We start from the raw sequence: 24930 nt of genomic DNA, 5'->3' as shown, positions 1-24930 counted from the left end.
GTCTCACAAATTTCATGGTCGTCATCTCCTTACTTAAGTTACCTTTATCCCTCTTTTATTCTGATTTATCCATAATTAACCAATGTTGCCCTGCAGCTCAGGAGGTTAAAACTGTTTGAATGTAAAAGTTTAAAATGCATACGGTGACCTCAAGGGAAACCCTCTCATAAAACACGATTAGTATATGTGGGAAATCTGTTCTTTAGGATCTTCATGCAATAAAAAAAGACTTGCTTCGCTGCAGTAACTAAACAGTGTTTTGACTACTTTGTAGCTGTCTACAAACATATTATAAACATGTTAAAAAATACTAAAAGATCAATACATTTTTAAGACAATTCATAGTCGTTTTTCTAAGATGCTAGCTACCATGTTATTGCTTCAGTCCCTCCAGAGCTTTCTGTCTTTAAATGACAAAATAGTGTACTGGGCTTAATGCTTAATGAGTCAATCCATTAAAGGCTTTGCTTTTCTTCCAATTAAACCCAAACTCACTCAGCCATAAAAAAAAACCCAGATTTGTGAAGCCTTAAGGCCAGAATACAGATGGGCAGTGTAAGATGTTAAAATGACTAACATCTATGGGTATAACAAAAAGTCAGTGGATTTAAAATGTGTCTATCTGTTCAAATGCAATGTTAAATTTTCTTCTGCCTCTCTTGTTCATCAAATCTAATATTTTGTTTCATCATGATTGCTGAATATATGTTACTTTGGTTAGTTATCATTTCAACATGATGTAAGCCTCTTTTCCCTAATGTTAGATTTTGTTGTTCGTAAAAGATAAATTGTACCAAATTTACCAGTGATACAGGCTTCAGTGCAGTTTCCTAATTAACCTTCATATATCTTCAATGTAGAATTTATCACAATAAAACACTTAAAAGTCGCATAAATGGTTCACATCCATTTCTGCAATCTTGACTTTTACCCTTTCGTAAATATCATGACACATCATGACATCTGTTCTGATGAAAGGTCGTTGATTTAGAGGAGCATAGTGATGCAGCTGGTAGAACTGCTGTCTCGTGGTGTCAAAAGACCCATGTTCAATCCTGACCTGTGCTGTCTACGTGGAGTTTGTCTGTGTAGGCTCTCCAGGTTCCCTGGTTTCTTCCCACATCCCAAACACATGTTTTGGTTGGTTAGTTGGCCACTGTTAATTGCCTCTCGCAGGCAAATGATTGGCAGAATCTGGGGGGAGTCGACGGGAGTGTAGGGATGCTCAACATGGGATGAATGTAGGATTTGAGTAAATTGATGGTAGGCGGTTGTTGGTCAGTGTGGACGTGGGTTGCAGGGCATGTTTCTATGATCCTCCAACCACGATTTGAGATGGTAACTCTGCATACTTACTGCCTGATTTGTTGAGCATTTTAAAATCCTTTAATATATTGTGTCATCTCAAATGTCCACTGCTCCCTTTTCTTACAATTTCTATACTTACTGAGCCATACATTCTGAATCTCATTTTGAAGCCTTGTCAAAAATGTCGCTACACTTTCCCAGAAACCAAATGTTGGCTTTACTTCTTCTCCTCGTTGTTTTCTTCAGCAATACATTCACATGGAAAATGAATTTTAAAACATGAGAGAGGAAAACGAGGTCATAGAAAAATAATTTTGGAATGGAATGCAAAAGGAAATAAGAATCTGAAGAGCACAGTTGAGCAGACAGACATATAAAGAAGAAGAACAACAGATGTAGTGATTAGAGATATTAAGATCAATGTCTATCAATGTCGGTGTTGGGGAGATATGTCTGTTCTTTTTCATGAAACCCAGAAAGCATGCAAGTGATCAGAAAGGCAAATGGAACATTGACCACTGTAAGGAGGTTGGGATATCAGGAAGGTTCAGTTAGTTGAATCCTCCAATAAAAGGGTTGCCTTTTTATAAAGACATTTGAACTAAATTGTGCCTAAATTTGCTGAATATTTTGAATGGCAATTCTACTGAAACACAGGATTCTGAGGCAGCTTGACCAGCTGAGAATTTTTCGAGCTTGGGTTTTAGGATGTTGAGTAAATCTAGAATAGGTGGGATAGAATAAAGACAGATATAAGACAGGTGCATTTTTTTTCCTCTGATGGTTGTGAATCCTTGGATTGGAGAGAGGTGTTCAAGGTGAGATTGTTTTTTGGGCCAAATGGCAATTGTGGGTGATATTGTACAGATTAAATGATTAAATTAGCCGTGATCTTCTTGGGGGTTGAAGTGGGCCTGAGGGGCTATATGTCCTCCGACGCATGTATGAAAGAATGGAGTTTTTACCTTCATACAAGCTTAGGAGGACATGTCTCATTCCTACCCAAGATGAAAAGTGGAGGCATCAATACAGTTCCCTGAAGTTCTACACTTGCCATATTCCGCCCATCAGAAAATCTTCCCTTATCCACACTCTGCCCCTGCTTCCAAACAATTATTATGTGATAACGTTGCTTCCAATTTCATGGCCTTCATTCTTGCTACTTTTTCCAAATTTATTGGCCCATTGGTTTCTAAAAAATCAATATGCTAACTTTCAATGACTTGTGAATATGGATTCCCAAATGTCTTTGTTCCTGTAAATTCTTGTGACATTAAGGAATCATCTGCCATCCATGTAGACCATCCCACGTTTTCTCTCATTGGAATTCCACCTGCTTTCCTGATTGTGTGTGTTACTTTGTATCTTCTTGGCCGTAATAACTGGACGCTTAAAAGGACACAAAGTGGTGGAGTAGCTCAGCAGGTCGGGCAGCATCCCTGGGTCGAGAGCCTTCTTCAGACTGATTGCGGGGCGGATGGGGGGAGAAGGAAGCTAGAAAAAGGGAAAGCCAGTATAGACGATAGCAGGCAATAGGTCGGCACACACAAGGGGGATTTTTTGACAGGCAGAGATAAGAACAATAGGCGTGAGGCAGGTTTGAAGAGTTGCAGATTGTGAAGCCAGTGGAACGAAAGCAGCATTGGGGAAAAATAGGCGGTTGAGGTGGGACCCTCAGGAGGGAAAGGAAAGGGGCATGGGGGGGGGGGGGGGGGGGGGGGGGGGGGGGGGGGGGGGGGGGGGGGAGCGTGGTTAATTTGAGGTTACCTGAAATTGGAGAATTCAACATTCATACTGTTGGGTTGTAAATTATCCAAGCGGAATAAGAGAGGCTGTTCCTCCAGGTTATGTGTGGTCTCACTCTGGCAATGGAGAAACCCAGGACAGAAAGGTTAATGTGGGAATGGGAAGGAGAAGTAAAATGATTAGCAACTGGGAGACCCAGCAGGTCTTGGCAGACCGAGCGTGAGTGTTTGGCGAAACAGTCTCCGAATCTACACTTGGTCACGCCGATGTACAGGAAGCTACATCGGGAACACCGCATGCAGCAGGTGAGTTAGAAGAGGTGCACGTAACCCATTGTCTCACCTGGAATAACAGCTGGGATGCATGGATGAAGGCGAGGGAAGAGGTATCGGGACATGTGCTATATCTCCTATGGCTGCAGGGTAAAACACCCAGGGAACGGGTGGTTTGGGTGGGGAGGGATGAGTGAACCTAGGGGTTGCGGAAGGATGGTCTCTGTGGAAGGCGGAAAGGGGTGGAGATGGGAATATGTGACTGGTGGTGGGATCGCATTGGAGGCGACGGAAATGTTGAAGTGTGATGTGTTGGATGCGGAGGTTGGTGGGGTTTAAGGTGAGGACCAGGGGAACACCTTTGTTGCATTGGGGGGGAGGGGGGGGGAGGAGGGTGAGATCAGAACTACAGGACACAGAGGAGGTGTGGGTGAGGGACCCACCAAGACGGAAGGGGAAAAACCATGTTTACTGAAGAGAGAGGGCATCTTGCATGTCCAAGAACGGAAAGTCTCATCTTCGGAACAGACGCGGTGGAGACAGTGAAATTGAGAGTGGGTAACAGCATCTTTGCAAGAGACAGGGCAGGAGGAAGTATAATCCAGATAACTGTGGGAGTCGAGACATCAGTTGATAGTCTGCCCCCTGTGATGAGAGATCAAAAAAGGAGAGAGCGTCAGAGATAGTCTAGGTGAATTTGAGGGCAGCCGAGCAGGTTTTCCAGGTGAGATAGAGGTTTATGTACATCTCCTCTAACCTCATGTACTGCATCTTGCGTTCCCATTGTGGTCTTCTGTACATAGGCGAGACTAGCATAGACTTGGCGACTGTTTCGCTGTTTCGCCAAGGGTTACTGGATCTCCCGGTTGCTTACCATTCTAACTTCCCTTTCAGTTTTCCACACTGACCTTTCTTTCCTGGGCCTCCTCCATTGCCAGAGTGAGGCCACACGCACTCTGGAGGAACAACACCTCCGCTTGGATAGCTTACAACGGTATGAACATTGAATTCTCCAATTTCACACAACCTCTAAGTAACCCCACCCCCTCTATTTCCTGCCCCACAACCAACTCCTCTATTTCTCCCTCCTCCTCTCCCCTTCCCTCACCAGATCCCTCCTGGACTCCTACCTATTTTTCCTCCCGCACCACTCCCCCTCCTTTCCATCCCCAATTTCGCAATCTGGAACTTTTAACTTTTTTTTACACCAATTGTTCTTTTCACTGGCCTTAGTTCCAACCATTTGTATGTCCAAAAATCTCCCTCGCCTCTGTCGCCCTATTACCTGCCACACTTTGTCCTGGCTCCTCCCTTTTCCAGCATCCCTCTTCCCCTCACAACCCAAAACATCACCTATCCATGTTCTCCCTAAATGCTACCGGACCTGCTGAGTTACTCCAGCACTATGTGTCTTTTGTGTATTAACCAGCATCTGTGGCTCTTTGTTTCGACATTGCAACTGGAAGCTTGTATGAAAGAACTGAGATTTTACCTGTCTCATTACTGCAGAGGATGAAAAGTGAAGGCATCAATACAGTTCCCTGAGGTTCTACACTTGTCATATTCTGCCAATCATAAAACCTTCCCTTGTCCTCATTCTCTGTCCTTTCTCCCAAACAATTATTGTGTGGCCAAGTTACCTTCAATTTCATGGCCTTTCATGCTTGCTAACATCCGCTTTTGCAAACTTGATTAAATAGCCTTTGGAAGCCCATGTCGATAACTTCCGGAGGCAATCTTATCTTCAATGCCAGTACATTTTTCCCCAAACAAAAAAAAAGGTTTATTCCTCTTTTTAAATTCATACAATCTCTTTTCAGGCCCATACTCATCTATGCTCTACATGTTTAAGAGAAACTTGAACAAAGAAGTATTTTGTGTGTCTGACATACAATAATACCTGACTTTTGTGTAGTACTTTTAACAGCAAATGTCTTGACGTGCTGCATGAGCATTATAAAACGAATTCCCCTTTCACACTGTTACAATTTAAGAGTACAACTGTATGGACACAAAGTGCTGAAGTAACTCAGTGGGTCAGGCCGCATCTCTGGAGAACTGGCCTGAAACATCACTATCCATGTTCTCCAGAGATGCTGCCTGACCAGCTGAGTTACTCCAGCACTTTGTATCCTTTTGTGAAACCAACATCTGCAGTTCCTTGTTTCCACAAGAGTACAACGGTGACTGTTCATTCGAGTTGCAACACGAATGACACTGCTATGACACTGGAAAGTTTAACGTAAAAGGATTAAATTTGCCAACATTGCTTGTTGCTTTTGACATTGGGGCAAAATCTGTTGATGATGAAGTAAACTTAGGTCTGCATATTTCTTGTTCAAAGTATCCCTTTTTTTTGTATGAATTTTGTATAATTTCCCCTGTCCGCAGTCATTGCATGTAAAGGATATGCAACAAAATACTAAACAAAACTACGTCCATTTACATGACATTGCTGTGTCCCAAACATTATGGTGCCCTGAAATGGGGGGACTATGTTTCAACACTGCTGTAATTTTACCATGGTGAACCTAAAATGTATAAAAATGGCCTTTATTAAAATCTGACAATGTGCACTCTAACCACATGTGGTTTTTTTCTATTACAAATCTCAAATTGTGGAGCACAGAGGTAAATAAATAAATGATGGGTCTTTGTCCCAAACATTATGGAGGACACAGTATATAAAGCACATCATGATGAACTGACACATCTTTCACAATGAAAAAAGTACTTGATTTTCTTTATTTTCAGCCTTATGTTCAACTTTATTTTAATGCCAATTGGAAATCATTAGTATCTTGGCTTGTTGTGGATAACATCAAAACTTCCAAAGAAAAAGGGAAAATGTTCTATACATGAAAATAACTTTTAATATTCTTTGATGGTTTGGACAATTTTGCAAGTCAACTATTGTTCCTTTTGCAAGTTCTCTGTAAACCATACGTCTCTAAGTAATGTAGCCATAATTTCTTGGGTTGTATTTTCAGTTCAGTTTCAATTGTCTTCCTTGTTCCTTTTGCCCCATCACACTAGTCTAATGAATAAAGGCACCCGGACTTGGACAAGTCTAAGTGGCATCTGTTCACCATTCATATTGAGCCATATGATCACATTTGGAACAGCTTTTGGTCCATCTAAAAGAATAAATATTACATGGTTCTCAATACTGATCAAAAACCCTTTAACGGTTAGAAATTGGACTGTGCTTGAAGATATCGGAAAAGGCATGCCTTAGTCATCCTTCATTGCACAGTGCCTATTGGCACATGTTCAGGCTTACAAATGTGGAATGGCAAAGAACGGAAGGAGATTCTCAATGGAAGGAAGGAGAAAGTAACTGAACTAGTTTTAAAACTAAAATATTTAGTAAAACTTGAAAATTGAATATTACCGCTGGAGCCCTTTACAACTCTACCTTAAAAAAAATTTCCATTCAATTCAATATATTTATGTATAAATATACTATTCAAGTATATTATGTATATTTATATGTAAATTACTTTGTTAATTTTGTCACAGTGGGTTGTTTATTTCATATAATATTTTGTAGTTTACTGATATTTTCAGCTAAAATATTTGATTTAGTTTAGAGATACAGGCCCTTCGGCCCACCGAGTCCGCAGCGACCAGCGATCCCCACACATTAACACTATCCTACACACACTAGGGGCAATTTACACTTATACCAAGCCAATTAACCCTCAAACCTGTATATCTTTGGAGCGTGGGAGGAAACTGTAAATCTCGGGAGAAAACCTACGGTGTCACGGGGAGAACGTACAAATTCTGTACAGACAGCACCCATTGACGAGATGGAACCCGGGTCTCTGGTGCTGTAAGGCAGCAACTCAACGACCGCTCCACTGTGCCACCACTCTTTTTATCTCTAGTTAGTAATAATATAGACTGTGCAACCTTTGTATTCCTCATTGGTCTGCATGAATGACTTTTTTTTCAATGGAAGCTGAGGAACTTCGCTGTTACCTAAAATTTGTACCAAACTTCAAATACAGATACAGTTCCAAAATGCATGTAAATTTGAAACAAAGCATTTAAAAAGTAGCAGCTCCAGTGCTTTAATAGCAAATATGTTGCAGGAAGCATTAAATACAGAAATGGCACCATAAAATGTTTTTGGCACCAAAAAACGAATTCAAATAGTCATACAAATGATTCTGGTTGTAGAATAAATTCATTGTATATATGTAATAGTTTGTGTTGCTTTGGACAGTACTATAGTCTACACTAGCTGGAAAACCAAACAACTTATGATTTCAAATTTAGGGAAACGCAGTCTTTTAAGACATATGATTTTTTGTCATTCATATTATTTGTGTGGCAAATTTTAACATAAGCCAATCAAATTAATCTTAAATTAGATTTTATATTTATTTAGTTGATATTATTTTGCTTCACAGGTAATTTGTTGAAGTTGTAAGATAAGAACACTGCTCCGTTCCTGTTTCTAAACCATTGTACAAAAATAACATGGGTGTTAGAGCATTTTATGGTGAATTAATTGGATGAAGGAGACACACAAAGAGAAATGTATTCTCAAATTTATGTCATGGTTTCATCAACTGCATTTTGGCAGCACTGGGGCAGAGCCCATGCCACAGTGGTACGTGCTCTCATTAAAAGCCAGATTTGTGTGAACGCTCATTAAATTGATGAACTCATTTGCTGATGAGAAATGACATTTCTGATTGTAAAGAAATGCATATGGAGTATAGGGAGGCCAGTCAGTGGCACTAGATAAAGATGCAGTTACTTCGGCACCAAACCAATGATCTGTAACACTGGAACTCTTTACTTTATAAAAACGTGGCATAATGAGTGAAAGGCTGTTGCATGTAATGAAGCAGCAGGCACTGATACTGTTTAACCTTCTGACCAACTATCTGATCAGTGCTCTGAAGAAGGCAAATTGCAAAAATATTTTGCTTCATGCATTTTGTTTTTAGCACTAACAAACCCTCTTGAGAGGCGTCACAGTATGTATTGATGCTTTATTGTTGAGCAGATCAAAAGGGCACCGACAGGTTCAAAATGCAAATTTTCCACACACAGGGGCTTTAGTAAATCCCTAGGTTTTGTTATATTGGAAACATTTTTGACCACTTTAAGCCAGAAATTGTAACAATACATATACGTATAGTTTCTATTATGCTTTATAATACATAAAGTCCATTCTGATACATTCAGTGTTGCAGTCTTTGTTCTGGAGATTAAAAATGGTTGTTCGTTTGTTCTAAATGAATGGAAAAGAATTGAGAGAAGTGTTCTTTAAATAGGTTGGATTTCAAGTAAAAGAGGTAGATAAAAGTTCAGAATAAATCTAGAAACTCTGTTTATACCTTTTGTGGGAAACTATTAACAATAGGAAAAATATGTATTTTTAAAATAGATGATAACTTAGTGAAATGTTACTGCTTTCAATGTATTAATTGTTATGCTTGTGCCAAGAGATCACAAAGGTACCTAGCCATTCTGGAGAACTGCAGTATTTATTGCTGTTGATGTTTTAATATCAGGTACTGGGAAATAAAGATAGGACCAGGCACTGAAGTTGGTTGCTCCAGTCTTCCCAATATTTCGTTGAAGAAAATGTCTGCTCATTGTACAGTGTATGTTGCGTGCGTAGACTGACTTTTATAGGCTGTGTGGGCGCCAGAGAAGGGTTTGAATGGTAGAAATTGGTATTGGTGTGGAAACTGCAACTGGCATTACATTTCCAGGATGAGGTTGCTAAGGTGCAGCATGAAGGTGAGAATAGGAGGGGCTCCAAGTATAGCTCAAGGCAGACAATGAGAATAGAAGGGACAGAAGCATTGCTTTTATTTGTAGCGGAAAAGGTGCGGGTACGCATATAACAGTTCTTGCAACACTATTAGCTGCTATATAACAACCAAATCTTTAACCAATTACAATTGCTGGTGTTCCTGGTGTGTGTCGTCACAAAAAAAAAGGTACTGGAGGGAAGCAACTGAAACGCGTGTCTGCGGCTGCAACTGAATAGTTAAGAATGGAAGAAGAGAGTGATCCCACTCAAATGGTTGAAGAGGTCGAGGCACTGGAGGAAACTTGTAATCAAACTGTAATCATTTAGGGTGCCATTAGATTGTTAAATCAAAGCATTTTCAGGAAAGTGTCCAATGTAGAAGAATGATTCTGATCTGAAATGTCATCTGTTCATGTGCACCAGAAATGTTGCCTGACCCACTGAGTTACTCCAGCACTTTCCCAATGTAGAAACCTGATTGATGAAATTTAAATGAGGAATTCTCGGAAAGACGGGGATTAACTTGGAAACCTGCGAAACATTCATGGACTTTGGACATGAAAAAGATGCTGGTAGTGAGATAATTGTTTACAGCAAAGTTAACACCAACAATCCTAGTGGGGAGACAGTCCAGTCTTCACATGCAAGACACTCTTTATCAAATTTGTGGCATTGCCACAGTGCAAAGTGGATCAAAATGATTGAAGAACAGATCTTACATCTCAAAACTAGGCAACCACGATGTGCAGGAGAAATGTGTTCCTCTTTATAATTAGCATTTTTGTAACCCAGTATATCTTTCTTTCTGCTGCTATAATCAAACTAGAGAACCAATCCTATTATAATAAGGAATATACTAGGACATGCTGGTAAAAGCACTGTGTGTGTGTATAACGATGAGCTTCAATGCTAGTTAAACTGCAAACTTGAACTACGAGTGTAGTGAACAGCATGTGTAGCATGCTATAGACTAAGCTAATCAATCCCGCAACCAATTGATCAGATCAAAACGTTGCAGTTCTGCCATGCCGACTTGTGGATACCAATGAAGAATCAAACGTTTAATAGAAGGAGGAGGCTCTAAGAACATCAAACTCACCAAGCTCAACGGTATTGGGATCCAGCATGGATGGCAAAGACAAGCTAATGATTTTGCAGCCATCTTCAAATGGAAGCAATGGCAGGCCTCAGAAAAGCCAGTTTTGAGCATCCAGGTGATGTTTTAGAAAAGCTGAGAATGGTTCAATGGTTTGATTCCTGGGATTTCTGGATTGCGGGGCGGGGTGGCCTGTGGCGTCACACATACACACTAACCCCCCCCCCCCCAACACACACACACACACACACACACACACACACACACACACACACACACACACACACACACACACACACACACACACACACACACACACACACACACACACACACACACACACACACACACACACACACCTTGATATTATATTAATATTATAATTAATATTAATTAATATTTAATTAAGAGCGACAGATGGAACTGCAGATGCCGATTTACCAAAAAAGACAAGGTGTTGCATCTCAGTGGGTCAAGAACCTTCTTCAGATCGATTTAGTTAGTTAGATTTAAATCCCACAGATGCCTTAGAGATTTACTAAAGCCCCTATGTGTGTTGTTCCTTGCACTATCAAGCACATAGTTTACTGATCAGAAACATTGACCTGTGGAGTAAATCTGACCATTCCATTTTGGAAAATATCCAATGTTAAAATGTTGGAGTAAATGAGTGGCTTTGGCACAAAGTGACCAGGGGGCACTTGGAATACTCAGCGTCAAACGTGGATGGTGCTGCAAGGTTTGTAGTATAAGAGATCAATGCTTGCTCCCATTCACATTCTGGAACCTGGTCTATGGTTCCCTTCAAACTGATTTTCCATTATTTGTTTTATAATCATGACACAAATCCAAATTGAAGTCTGCAGACTGTTCATCTAAATATATTCAACCTGGGAGCTTTGTCTAACAGCAGTCAGGTTCTGGGACCTTTACAAATGTAGTGTTGATGTCAAATGTATTATAATGGAGCAGGTCAATGAATTAACTTCCCTTCCCATTCCAAAACGGACCTTTTTGTACCGGGCCTGCTCCACTGTCAATGTGAGGCCAAACGCAATTTGGAGACCTCATTCAGCACAAGTGACCAAATGGCCAACTCTTATTTATTTTTCACCATGCCAAGAACCAAGCTGGCCCAGTGGTCATAAACGGAATATGCCCAACTATGTGGAAAATTGCCAAAGTATGTGTTGTTCACACAATGCAGGACAAATCCAATCCAGCTAATTATCATTCAACCAGCCTATTCTCAATCATCAGCAAAAATGATTGAATATATCATTTTCAGTGCTGTCAGGCACCACAGCTTATTGATGCATTGTTTGGATTTTGCCAGGGCCACTTGGTTCCAAATCTCATTACTGTCTTGGTCTAAACGTGGACCAAAGAGCTGAATTTTAGAGATAAGAGTGACTGCCATTGATATTAAAGCAACATTTTATTAGGTGTGGCATCAAGGACCGCTGATGAAACTGGAATCAGTGGGGAGAAACACTTCAATGGTTGAAATTATATCCCACACAAAGGAAGATAGTTGTGGTCAGTCATGCTTGTCCTAGTATGTGGCTGTGGGAATTACTCAGTGTCTGGACTACCATTTTTTGCTACTTCATCAGTGACCTTACTTCCATTGTAAGGTCAGGAGTGGAGGTGTTTCCTGGCGATCTCACAATTTTAAATTTAATTAAGCCCCCCCACCCCCTATCAGTCTGAAGAAGAGTTTCGGCCCGAAACGTTGCCTATCTCCTTCGCTCCATAGATGCTGCTGCACCCGCTGAGTTTCTCCAGCATTTTTGTGTACCTTCGATTTTCCAGCATCTGCAGTTCCTTCTTAAACTCCTTAGTTAACTTACTGGTTGATTTTGTTAGTAAGTAGGTGTGATGGGGGAGAATGGGTGTAGGTATGGTTACCCATCATCCAGAATATACACAAATATAGACACAAAAATGTCATAGACAGAGTACCACCTCCTAAAATCTCAATACCCTACCACCATGCGAAGGATCAAGTTAGAGGTGTAATGTAATACTGTCTGCTAGCCTGGATGAGTGCATCTCCGCACACTCTTAAGAACCCCAACACCATCTATGGCAGAGCAGCCTCCGGGTGCTTCCCCATTCTAACATTGCTACCACTTGAAGGTTGTCATCTTGCCGACTCCAAAAGCACCTCCCAGATTTGAAAATATGATCGGCAAGAAAGTCATGGACTGATGGGAATGCTATAATATGCTGATGTTCCCACGAAGTTGCTCAACATCTTGGCTTAGAAATGTGTTACTATCTTTATCACTACAGGGAATAAATCCAGGGATTCCCTCCTCAACCCCATGGGAATGCCATCACAAGAAGGACAACAGCAATTCAAGATAGTGGCTGAGATGGGTAATAAATCTTGGCCTCGCGAGCAAAATCCAAATTATACATCCATTGCGTCACTACTTTGTGTTTTCATCATAGTACATGTCCAGTTCCCACCCTTGCCTCATCTGTTGAATCTTCCATCCATGCCCATGTCATCTCTGGACCTCTGGATCTCTGGACCTGGCAATTCCAATGCACCACTATTTATTCATTTCTGGTTCTGCCCTCCAAAACTGCAGTCACTCCCTAATGTCCACTGTGCTCTTATTTCGTAACAGCAGAACGTGTTGGAAAGACTGTAAAATCTGAAGAGAGAAAAAAAACAGGGTTAATGTTTTAGACCTATTTCTCTTTCAACGGATGCTGTCTGAGCTGAGTGTCTGTGATTCTTTTTTATTTCAGATTTCCAATATTTGCAATTTTTGACTTTCAATTCCCATTTCCGTGTATGTGCTGTGCTCTCTTATAATATTTTCATGTTTGTTTTCATTGGATTATGTATACAATTTTGATTGGTAATGATAGATAAAATTACCTTTGTAAATGTTACTATTTTGAAAACTGGAACAGATTTTTGTTTTGATTTGACAAGATTATTGATTGAAACCTACTGATTAATTCAAATTTGATATCAACAGATGCAACACTATTTGGATAATTTTAATAAGCAACTTTTGAAATGCTGACTTCATATGTCATCATTGATGATCTTCATCCTCATGAAACAAATTGTTTTTTTGATTTTGGGCTAATATCCCTTTGACAAAGGAGAAAATTAGGTGATTGAAGCTCAATTTGTAACATGTTATTAACCATTTCCACATGAATAGATCAGTAAAAGGATAATGGATGAGAGTTTTATTATTACCTTTCTGGTAAAATGAAGTGGTATAAAAGATAAGGTGATGAGATTAATGAACATAAGGAAGACGTGCAATCAATCAAAATCCAACAGGGAGATGAAATGACAGTGTTTTAGATTTAAGAGATCCTCGTGAAGGTAGCACTGAAGGGACCTGCATACTTATCTAAACTTCATTTGTATAGGCCGAAGTACCTTGTCTGACGAACCTTATCAGCTTCTTTTGCTCATCGAAATGCAAATTAAGTGCAGCTCTGTGGTATTCACATCTTAGAAGCTATTTTTTTTTCTAAGCTGGATTTCAAGTGAAAGCATAGAGCAAAAAGGGACATCCCAGCTAGTGCATTGTAAATTATTTACAGGCAAGGGCTGTGAGGTGCATCCGTCCAGTACAAATATTACATTACAAAATAAGAATTTCAGACTGTCATAAATCTGTCTGATGTGGCAGCATTGAATAAAATAGTTTTGGTCGTCCTAGAGACATCAATTTGCCAGTTGCCAGTCACTGCTTCATGTATCAAAGGGTGTTCTTAAGGGAACCCATGAAAATATCAATATCATGGTTAATATAAATGAAATTAATTTTTAAAGCTGGGCTAAAGGTTGACATGTGAAAAATTGCATTACTTTGCAGAAGAGAAATTTCTGTCTTAGATGTGAAATTTGAGGTCAAAGGGCAAGTAATTTTGCACAATCTTCAATGAGACCAGTGAAATAGAACGACTCAGTGTCAAACTATGAACTTCATTGATCACTAACAGCCTCTATATTTATTGGCCCATTCTGGTTATAAAATCATCGATAATACAATTTCTGACATTGAACAGTCTGGGACAAAGAGAGTAAATTAAAATAATTACTTGGATAAATTGAGTTTGTAGCCTAATTATAATTTTGCTGTGAATATTTAGCCCTTAAGCTGTGCCTGGGGAGGCATTAACTCATTTTCCACAATCCTGTTTTATAACTCAAAATGCCAAAGATACTTTAGTACAATGCATCTCATCAAAGCTGAATGCAAGATATCTTTGAAAATGTCAGAAATACAACTGATACTAATTTTCTCTGCATTGATTCCATTGAATTGCTATTTTTATTATGTCATATATTCAGTAATAGATCATCTGTATCATAAAAACTGCTTGTATTTAATTTACATCGTATGGCATGTTAATTTCACATGGATCATTGCTATTGTTCATGAGTTGTCTAAGGGTAGATTTCTTTAGGAAGGAAAACCTAACGGCCAAATATTGAATATATATTACCCTCTTTTTATCACCTCCCCAGTAAGCACTGTTGTAATTCAGCAGATGTCTGAGATGGTCAAAAATCACAAAAGTAAGTCAGTTAGTGTGTAACTTGATACACATCATTGGTAATTACATGCAGATTTACTAAAAGCTATTAATAAAATCAATGTCTCTGAAAATGTTGCAGAGTAGTTATTTTGGTGTACTTACACCTGACCTTCCTTTGATTTCTTTTTTCATGCAATCTGTTAGCATCATCCAGAGCAAGAAGAAAACAATTCAACTATTTGTCTTTTTATTCTTCTATTGGATCAGGATGGATTCAGGGCCACTGCAGACCTGATTTTATGTAATCTGTCTCAGATATATAAAGGAAATAACATACTGGGGTTTTTTTTAACAAAAGAAAGTAACCAACTTCTGAAACAATAAATTCACATTTGAGTTGATGAAGTTGGTGTTCAGGGTAGCTTGTATCTGTGTATCTGGTATATGTAATAGTATGCTTTCAACTGAGAGGTTCAACGTCATTTTATGAATTGCTGTATCTGTGGTACAATGCACACGATATTTTAGTGCAGTGCTTGAGTGGATTAAAACATGATGCAAGCACTCCAGTCATTGCAACAAACCAAGTGTAAGTAGAATTTTTGGACTGCAAACTCAGAATGGTTCAAAAAAAGTTGAGGCATTTTTTCCTTTGCTGCACCTTTCAAATGGTTATCTTGTGCATGCCACTGCAGAGCAAAGGCTGAGATGCAGTTTCTATGGCAACTGGTTCAGTGGAGGCAGAGGCCATCATCTGGGGTACTGTCAGTGAGAGAGTGCCAGAGACCTAAAAGTCCCAAAGATGGGCTGCTTCCACCTAATCCAGTTTTAATTGAACTCCAGAGACTTTGATGTGAAGCTGCAGATCAGGCAGATACTATTCCAGGGAGGAATCAGATTTGCTTAGCCAGGCCTCAGCTGTTCCTCACTACTGTCACCTTGTTTTAATGAGTACTCTAAGAAACTCTTATCATGAGCCTTCTTCTCCTGTTAGTCCTATTTGAATATTTTTGATTAATGCTGTCTTCTACAGTGGCAGAAAAGTGGCCCAATCCGGTTGTCCCTTAACACCTTCATAATTATGCTTTAAAATAAAAGGCAAAACTGGAGCAACAAAGACACAAAGTGGTTTCAGGCTAAGGATAGGATTAGTTTGAATTGTGCAGGCAGACTAAGCATCTGTGTCTGTCAGCTGAGATGACAGGCATTGTAACGAGTTACTCTGACAACCACTAATTCCATGGAGAGATTATGCCGAGTTCATTTGCAGTTTTTTGTTTAGGTTTAGCTGACAAAATGATACTTAACCTTTTACATAGGCAGCGTATTGCTTTGAACGTTTCTGTATATGGGATTAAAAGGTTTTGATCAGTATAAGAATCCAGCGCCTTTCATTCCTCAAAGTGATTTAAGAAAGTGTATTTTAGGTACTGCATTTTTTAATAAAGGAAAGAGCTACTTCTAAACATTGACACATTAAAAAGTAAGATCTTAAGATAACTTTTCCTGAATAAATAAATAATAAAAATCCTTGCAATGATCTATGTGCACTAGTGAGAGTCAATCTGCTAATAGTTTAACTTGAAACATTGTTTGTCTATCTCCTATACATTCACACTGTTTCATTTCTGCATCAAGTGTTCAGATTTACCAATGACAAAAATAAAGAATTCTGTGGCATTTAGTTTTCTATTAGTGGAATCACTAAACCATAGACATTAAATGCATTCTTTAAATAAGTGTAAGTAAATTATGTGCATATATGCAAAGCATGATATATATCTTGTGAGAGCTTTGCACCATGTGTGTGTGTGTGTGTGTGTGTGTATATACACACACACATGTAAAAAACAGGTGTCTTTTTAAACCATCTGTATATTTTGCACATAAACATGCACACTGTTTAATAAATAATATGACATCAGAAATGTTTTTCATATTTGACTTTTCTGGTAAGATTTATTAGTCGATCCTGTTCTTTTAACGACTTGTTTATGTGAAATCATTCAAATTTGAAAAATTCGATGTCATTTTAATTCTGTTAAGCTTTTTATATGTTTCATTAATAAAACACGTTTCCCACCTGTAAGACTAGCTATTCTTTGTTCCTAGATTTTGACATATACTGAAGGACTTCATGGAAAATGGCTGTTCAGCGAAATCCGTGCTATTTTCTCCAGGCGCTATTTGCTACAAAATACTGCACTAGAAATCTTTATCGCCAACCGAAGTAAGTCCTTTTAATGATACATGACCAGTTATTTTAGCTGGAATATTTCTGCTTAACTAATTAAACTATGTGAAGTTATTGTAACATGTAAACAATCCTTGCAGTGCCCATGGTGAAATTTAGGTATGAAAATGTTTTATTCTTATTTGGAAAGGATGGAAATTATGTTTCGTAAAACTGTTAAACTTGTTCTGCTTAAGAAGTCACATTGAGCTTTGGAGATGGGAATTTAAAATTATCCAATTAATTGTTTTTCAGTAATCATCAATTTTGGTTAGGTAAGGGGGAGGTGCAGCGAGATCTGGGCGTCCTTGTACACCGGTCACTGAAAGTTGGCTTACAGGTACAGCGGGCAGTGAAGAAGGCTAATGGAATGTTGGCCTTCACAACAAGAGGATTTCAGTATAGGAGTAAAGAGGTTCTTCTGCAGTTGTATAGGGCTCTGGTGAGACCACATCTGGAATATTGTGTACAGTTTTGGTCTCCTAATTTGAGGAAGGACATCCTTGTGATTGAGGCAGTGCAGCGTAGGTTCGCGAGATTGATCCCTGGGATGGCGGGACTGTCATATGAGGAAAGGTTGAAAAGACTAGGCTTGTATTCACTGGAGTTTAGGGATGAGGGGATTCTTATAGAAACATATAAAATTATAAAAGGACTGGATCAAGCTAGATGCAGGAAAAATATTCCCAATGTTGAGTGAGTCCAGAACCAGGGGCCACAATTTTAGAATAAAGGGGAGGTCATTTAAGACTGAGGCGAGAAAAAACTTTTTCACCCAGAGAGTTGTGAATTTATGGAATTTCCTGCCACAGAGGGCAGTGGAGGCCATGTCACTGGATGGATTTAAGAGAGTTAGATAGAGCTCTAGGGACTAGTGGCGTCAGGGATATGGGGAGAAGGCAGGCATGGGTTATTGATAGGGGACGATCAGCCATGATCACAATGAATGGCGGTGCTGGCTCGAAGGGCTGATTGGCCTCCTCCTGCACCTATTTTCTATGTTTCTATGAACCCATCATTTCTTGCAAATTTTAAATTACTTGAAGCTATTGAAGTGGGAGAGAGAAGGCTTTACATCTATTTATCTTCTGGATAATTGTGGTGCCCTCATCACAATCCAAACGTAATCGGTACCAATCATTAACAATCGCCAATCAAACATATTGTTTGATTTTTACATTGTTTTTTTTCTCCCAAAATAATTAACAGGTAATCAAAATATTCTTCCAAAAAATTCTTAAGTACTTTAGATTTCCAAAATTTCTGAGAAAACTTCTGGAGTGTATAAATTTCATACTAAATGTATGTATTGGAATATCTCAACAAAAGGTACAATATTGTAACTGAACTCTTCTGTTCAATATTTAATTGATTTGTTGACCCAGCATGGGTTAGAATTGCAACACATTTTTCCACCAAATCTCTGATGTAGACTACAACTTTGTGATGATGTCCATGCGGCAAAGTTTGTTTAAATCCATGGTCATGTTTGCAGCAGGAAATCTTTTTTGGGAATGAATTTCAGTGGAGAAACGGAAATAACCCGTTGCCCATTGAAAACTGTGATTTATGTGTAGACAAAGGGGCTTGCAATTCTGCATCTGTTATATATCTAATTGCAAAGAGATGTTCTATTAAACAAAAAAAACTGCAATATAAATCACAGAAGGTGATGTCATGTTAAAAAATGTTCTTTTATTGTTTGTTTCTTTGCCAGCTGCTGTCATGTTCAACTTCCCAGACCAAGCTACAGTGAAGAAAGTCGTTCACTGTTTGCCCCGTGTTGGAGTCGGCACAGGTTTTGGACTACCCCAAACCAGGTGCGTTGGCAAATTATTCCTTTGCTTCCAGGGGTGTTACAATTACAGAGCAGTCTTCTGTATTTTTTCCTCTCCCTTTCCTAAAAGTATATATTGCAAAGTATATGCTGTTTTCCTGTTACAGAAATACATTTATTTTGCTCAACCCCAGGGCGGGTTTTGAGCGCCTGGTTCATCTTTGAAGATATTAACATATAATACCCTCGCATTCTATTCTGTTACTGTAAAAAAAATTCATTCATTAAAATGTAACATGCATTTATTTTGTCATATAGTGTAGTAATGCCAAATCCATAAATCAGTGCTAAAATGGCACTGCATTGTGTCAACTTGGCCTTGTTGAACTAATTGAACTAGCGCAGCTGTGAAACTGAGCAAACTGGCTTTCAAAAGTAAAGAAGAATGCGAATCATGCCATATGACAATATCCAGTTGCTGTCAACTATAATTTTTGTCAGACCCATTCTGTTTGTGTTGAATGTTTTCAGATGCCACGAGAAAGACTATTAAAATTGTGCTGGGGAAAGTTGAACAGAATAAACCAAACTATGAAAAGTTCTCGTGATTTCCTTGTGCATTCATTATGCTCACTCACATTATGGCCATGAATTCATAAATTTGAATTTGCAGCTGATTCTCAGTAAAGCATGGAGAAGCTAGGTCAATTTGCTAACTGTGTTGAGTACACAGTCTGCACTTTTTATTTAGTTTCAAGGAGGCTGTAAATTAGTTTTACAATAGCTTTCCTTGAGACAAGTGCTGTTTTAATTTACTTTTTTGTGCAAATAGCAGTATAGTGGATTTGTATTTCAATATTGCATTAAATTAATCTGTTGAATTGTGATACAATTGCTCATTTTGGCTCTTTCTTTTTCAAACCAAGTAGAAGCACAAATTTAGAAACTGCAATCTGTTTTCTATAGACTTCTAAGACAGGAGCCAAATCTCTTAATGCAGAAAGGTGGTAGTTATATTAGTTACCTGTGAAAAATTACATATTGCTATTACATATTGCTATTAAGATATGTGCAAATTTAAACTGTGCAACTTTTAAATTGTGTTGTCTATACATTTAGTGTACTACAATGAAATATGACCTGCTGAGATACTTGTATGTTTTTGATTTTGTGCATGACCTGCAGACGAATCAGCCTGGCTAATCCACGCCAACTTTTTAAAGCATCCAATATGATGCAGCGTTGGCAGAGGAGAGAAATTTCCAACTTTGAATACCTCATGTTTCTCAACACAGTAGCTGGTAAGGAATATTGAAGTTTTTATTTCAAATAGCGTTGTTTGTAAATTATGAGTAAACTAATGGAATCAGACATACGATTTTGTAAACTAGCACTGCTGGAAACAGGTAGAGGAATATATGATATGAAAACTGTTGCAAGTTAAGGGTCTGAAAGATTTTGAAGCTGGTGCTCACATTTATCTGAAAGCAGAGTCTGCAAGCCTGCTGGAAAACATCCAGCATGAAAGTGGAGGAAATCAGAAGGAAACAGAATTTATAACATCTGAGTTTCCACTATTTTAAGGGGGAAACATAGAATGATCGTAACTATACATTATTTAGTGCTATTTTATTTGTTCACCATTTAACCATGTGCAATTTTTATACAGTAAAGCTGAACTAAAGAATTGAATGTAAAGCTATCCATTTGGTTGAATGGCTAATAGAGATCAGTTGACTATTTTCCAAAGTAAATACATTGCCCACTACTTCCATGTATGGTCCACTCCTCACACCTGCCATTCTCTGTATAACATAATTCTTTCTGAATTGTCTCTGCGACTGCCATGCTTTATGGTTTGTGGCATTCTCAAATATATCATTTGGATTTGGTTTTAACTATCCATTTTAAAACCTTCGATATTTCAGTCAGGCCACATATCTCATAGATTGTGAGGTGGGTATGGTTTTGATAGTACTGCCAACCTGGTATCCTTTGCTGAATACAAGGTTTTCCAACTATGACAATACCATTGTTATCCACTTTGTTAGACACTAAGATCAGTTTGGTTTTCTTTAATTGATCAATTTTATTTTGTCGTAAATTTGAAAAATATGATTTGTATAATTTCTCCAGTAGTTAAAGCATATAAAGACCAGATGGCCAGAGGACAAAGGTTCAAAGTGAAGAGGAAACGTTTTAACAGGAATCTGAGGGGTCACTTTTTCACACAACAGGTGGTGGGTGCATGCAACAAGCTGCCAGAGGAGGTAGTTGAGGCTGGGACTATCCCAACGTTTAAGAGAGTGTTAGATAGGTACATGGATAGGACAAGTTTGGAGGGATATGGACCAAGCGCAGGTAGGTGGAACTAGTGTAGCTGGAACATGTTGGCCGTTGTGGGCAAATTCGGCCATCAGAATCAGAATCAGACTTTATTCGCCAAGTATGTTTTGCAACATACGAGGAATTTCATTGGCCAGGTCAGTCATACAATTAAAAGTAACAGATCACTTCAAAAACACATTTTAACATGAACATCCATCACAGCGACTCCTACACATTCCTCACTGTGATGGAAGGCAAAATAAAGTTCAAGTCCGATGGAACCTCGCGTCGGGGCTGGTCAAACCTTCCACGACGTTGGAGCCCCCGACAGCCTCACCCAAGACTGCGAGCCCTTGGTGTTGATTCCGCGGTGGGAGCGATCCCAGGCAAGAGATCAGCTCCGATGTTAAGTCCGCGCCCCGCAATAGGGCTCAAAGTCAGTCCGAGGAGGCTTCCAGCTCCATCGATGGAAAGCCGCAGAGCCTGGAGAATGTGATCCGAAAATTGATCACATTTCCGGGAAGGTAAGAACATGAAAAAAAGTCTCCCCCCAATCCCCTCCCCCCTTCCTCCACATAAAACAAACCGAAGACTATTAAAACCAAACTGTTAACAAACTAAAAAATAACAAAAAGAGTGAAAAGACGAACAGACTTCCGGCAGGGCTGTCATCTCCCCGGCGCCCCTGGTTGTTATAGGGTCTGTTCTACACTGTATCACTCTATGACTCTATAATGTGTGTGCCCATGTTGTTTTTAATTTAGAAAATCTTATTAGCTATCACCACAGTGCAGTTTGAAGCATTCAATTCATAACTAAATTCAGTCTGATATCACATTTGGAAGGAAATGAACGCATCAATGTGGAGGATAAATAGAGGAGACTGCAAATGCTGCTATTCTGAAGAAAAACAAAGTGCTGGAGGAACTCAGAAGGGCAGGCAGTATCTGTGGAGGGAAATGGATAATCATTCAGGTTTGGGGGGGGGGGGAGTAGAGGAGAAGCTGGGAAAGAGAGTTGGGGGTAGTGCAAAGTCTGGCAAGTGATAGGTGGATGCAAGAGAGATGGGCGGGGTTGACTGGCAGATGGGTGGAGATCGTGACCAAGTGGAGGTGAAAAGGGAATAAAAGGATGTCAGATAAGGAGTGTAAAGTAAAGCCAGAGGCAAGGATATCGTAGACCCGGATATGAGAGGTGTGGGAAATCACCTCAGGAATGGGAAAAGAGAGAGAGGGTTCCAGGGGGGTGGATGGGAGAAATATGGATGCATCAGGAAAGAGAAGGGGTGGGGGATGTTAGGGGAATATTACTTGAAATTGGAGAATTCAATGTTTATATAATTGGGATATAGACTGCCCAAGCAGAACATAAGGTGCTTGTCTTCCAGTTTGTATGTCAGCTGGATAACACATAAGCAATGTGTTATTGTGAGAGAAAAATAAATGGATAGTAGTTAAAATTCTATTTGTTGCATCCCATTAGCATGTATTTCCTTCAATTGATTTATGTCACATTATTTCTTTGTCTACTAAGACCTTACTTAATATTAAAATATATTTTTGTGCCTTGAGTATGCTGGTTTAGATGAATATCTTGATTATAAATGAGAAAATTGAAGCAGAAATGGGGGGAATAGTTCGATCCCAGTTCATAAACCTCAAAAAAACTCGCTATTTTCATTTGATGTCATCAGATGTCATTTGAAAAATGATTTCTGCAATGTATTATTTTCATATCAGATTAGCAAATTTAACAGGAATTTAATCTGACCTCTCAGACGTTGCTGAAAGGAACATCCGGAATTAACATGCTACTCTCAGTTTGGGTCTCGACCCGAAAGGTCACCCTTTCCTTCTCTCCAGAGATGCTGCCTGTCCCACTGAGTTACTCCAGCTTTTTGTGCCTATCTTAAGTTCTTGTACAAGTTGCTTTCAAGTTGTAAATCAATTTCTTGTATAAAATACAAAAAGATGTGAGTTTATTATAAAATGAAATGCATGTTTAATCTCTATGGCCTTGGATTAAATTGTGAAAAATCACTGGAACAGAATACAACTGATTTGTATTCCAATTTCCACTATTGGTTCATAGCTTTTGATTATTTTACCTAAAAACTGTAGAAGTCTTGCAGTCTGCTCTCAGTCTCCCATCTCTTAGCCAACTATTATCCCACATTTCAGATCATTACCAATCTAGTTTTCTTATCATAGATGACACTATCTTTCATGATGTTATCATCTCCATCATCAAACATGTATCCTCGATCGTTTTTTTGCCTTCGCCATATTCATTATCTTCAAAGTCTAGGAGAAGAACACATCTTCCGCCTGCTAAGCTGCTTCTCCGCCCGAAGATTTCTGACATCCCATCCACAACAATGCAGCCACTTGCACAGGCAGCATTTCTCGTATTAGTGCCGTTACAGTTACAATATCTACAAGCCATGTTATTCTCCAGTATCGTCCTCACATCAATGTCCTTAGCTAACAATGCAGTAAAGCCCCTGTCCCACTTAGGAAACCTGAACGGAAACCTCTGGTGACCTTGCGCCCCACACAAGGTTTCTCCTCTCCTTCTCTCTCCCCTTTTCTCCCCTTCTCTCTCCCCTTCTCTCTCCCCTTCTCTCTCCCCTTCTCTCTCCCCTTCTCTCTCCCCTTCCCTCTCCCCCCCTCTCCCCCTCTCCCCCCTCCCCCCCCCCCCCTCTCCCCTTCTCCCTCCCCTTCTCCCTCCCCTTCTCTCTCCCCTTCTCTCTCCCCTTCTCTGCCCTCTCTCTCCCCTTCTCTCTCCCCTTCTTTCCCCTTCTCTCCCTCCCTCCCTCCCGCACTCTCTAAAGGACTTACTGTGCTCTGTGGCAGCCGTTTACCTTCCTCTTCATCGCCCAGACAGCGTTCCTCCGCTGTCCCTGGCCCCCACCTTCGCGATGTGTGTGTGTGTGTGTGTGTGCGGTCGGTAGCAAAGATCCTGTAGGATCTTTGGTCAGTAGATGCAGCTCACGCTTCGGTGGAGGCTTTCCAGGCGAGTGACCAAAACCTCTGGTGACTCACGGAAACCTTGGGTCACCAGACGTTTCCGTTCAGGTTTCCTAAGTGGGACAGGGCCATAACTCAGTTGAAAGAAGAACTTTTCTCATCTTTGCTAAAAAGGCGAGGCCTTTTGTTTGGTTACTACCAAAGATTCCTTATTCTTGTCTGAATCTCATTCTAACTGAAGTAGGCTAGCCCAGATAATAATGGGCCTGTCCCACTTAAGCGACTCTTTAGGCGTCTGCCAGGGACTAGTTTTAATGGAATTCACCTACAACACCTGGCGACAACCTTCGACAACACCTATGTCAACCTACGACAACCTACGATAGCATAAAATTGTCGCCATGGTAGCCAGAAATTATTTTAACATGCCCAAAAAATCACCTAAGTGGGACAGGCCCATAAGGATACACTGAGATCAAGACTCTTGACCATATTTGGTCAAGACTGTAGTGACCCCGAACAACTTCTCCTGCGGCAGAAACATACCTTTAACAGGTGTCAAAGCCATGTTTAAATTGTCAGGTGGATCCATCAATAATGACTTTTAAAAGCATTTTAATATTCAGACTGCACACACACACACGCACACATGCACATGCACATAAATCATTTTAAATGACTTTGTTAAATAAGATAAAAAACCTTTTCTTACCTTTTTGTCACCAACTGCTTTCACCCATTGGTTTCAATCGAATTGTTGTACTTATACTGGTTAACCTGGTATTAGTTATGTGAATGAATTTCCCAGCCTGAGAAACATTAGAATTTCCAGAAGTTTGAAATAACCAGTCAAACCCCATGAGGAGCACACTGGGCACAGTAGAGG

The 24930-nt window shown here is 39.6% G+C and overlaps 1 protein-coding gene across 2 annotated transcripts in view; it reads left to right on the top strand.

Moving 5' to 3' along the window:
* Positions 1-24930, top strand: part of lrba (LPS responsive beige-like anchor protein) — a 661684-nt gene that overhangs the window by 413842 nt on the left and 222912 nt on the right. For both annotated transcript variants that reach the window (XM_055646656.1, XM_055646666.1), the window contains 3 exons: positions 16850-16967; positions 18688-18790; positions 19933-20048. In XM_055646656.1, the coding sequence (XP_055502631.1) occupies positions 16850-16967; positions 18688-18790; positions 19933-20048 (337 nt within the window). The remainder of the gene's footprint in view (positions 1-16849; positions 16968-18687; positions 18791-19932; positions 20049-24930) is intronic.

The sequence above is a fragment of the Leucoraja erinacea genome, chromosome 1 (assembly GCF_028641065.1).
Source record: "Leucoraja erinacea ecotype New England chromosome 1, Leri_hhj_1, whole genome shotgun sequence".
Lineage (NCBI taxonomy): Eukaryota > Metazoa > Chordata > Chondrichthyes > Rajiformes > Rajidae > Leucoraja > Leucoraja erinaceus.
This window is presented reverse-complemented; position numbering and strand designations above follow the sequence as displayed.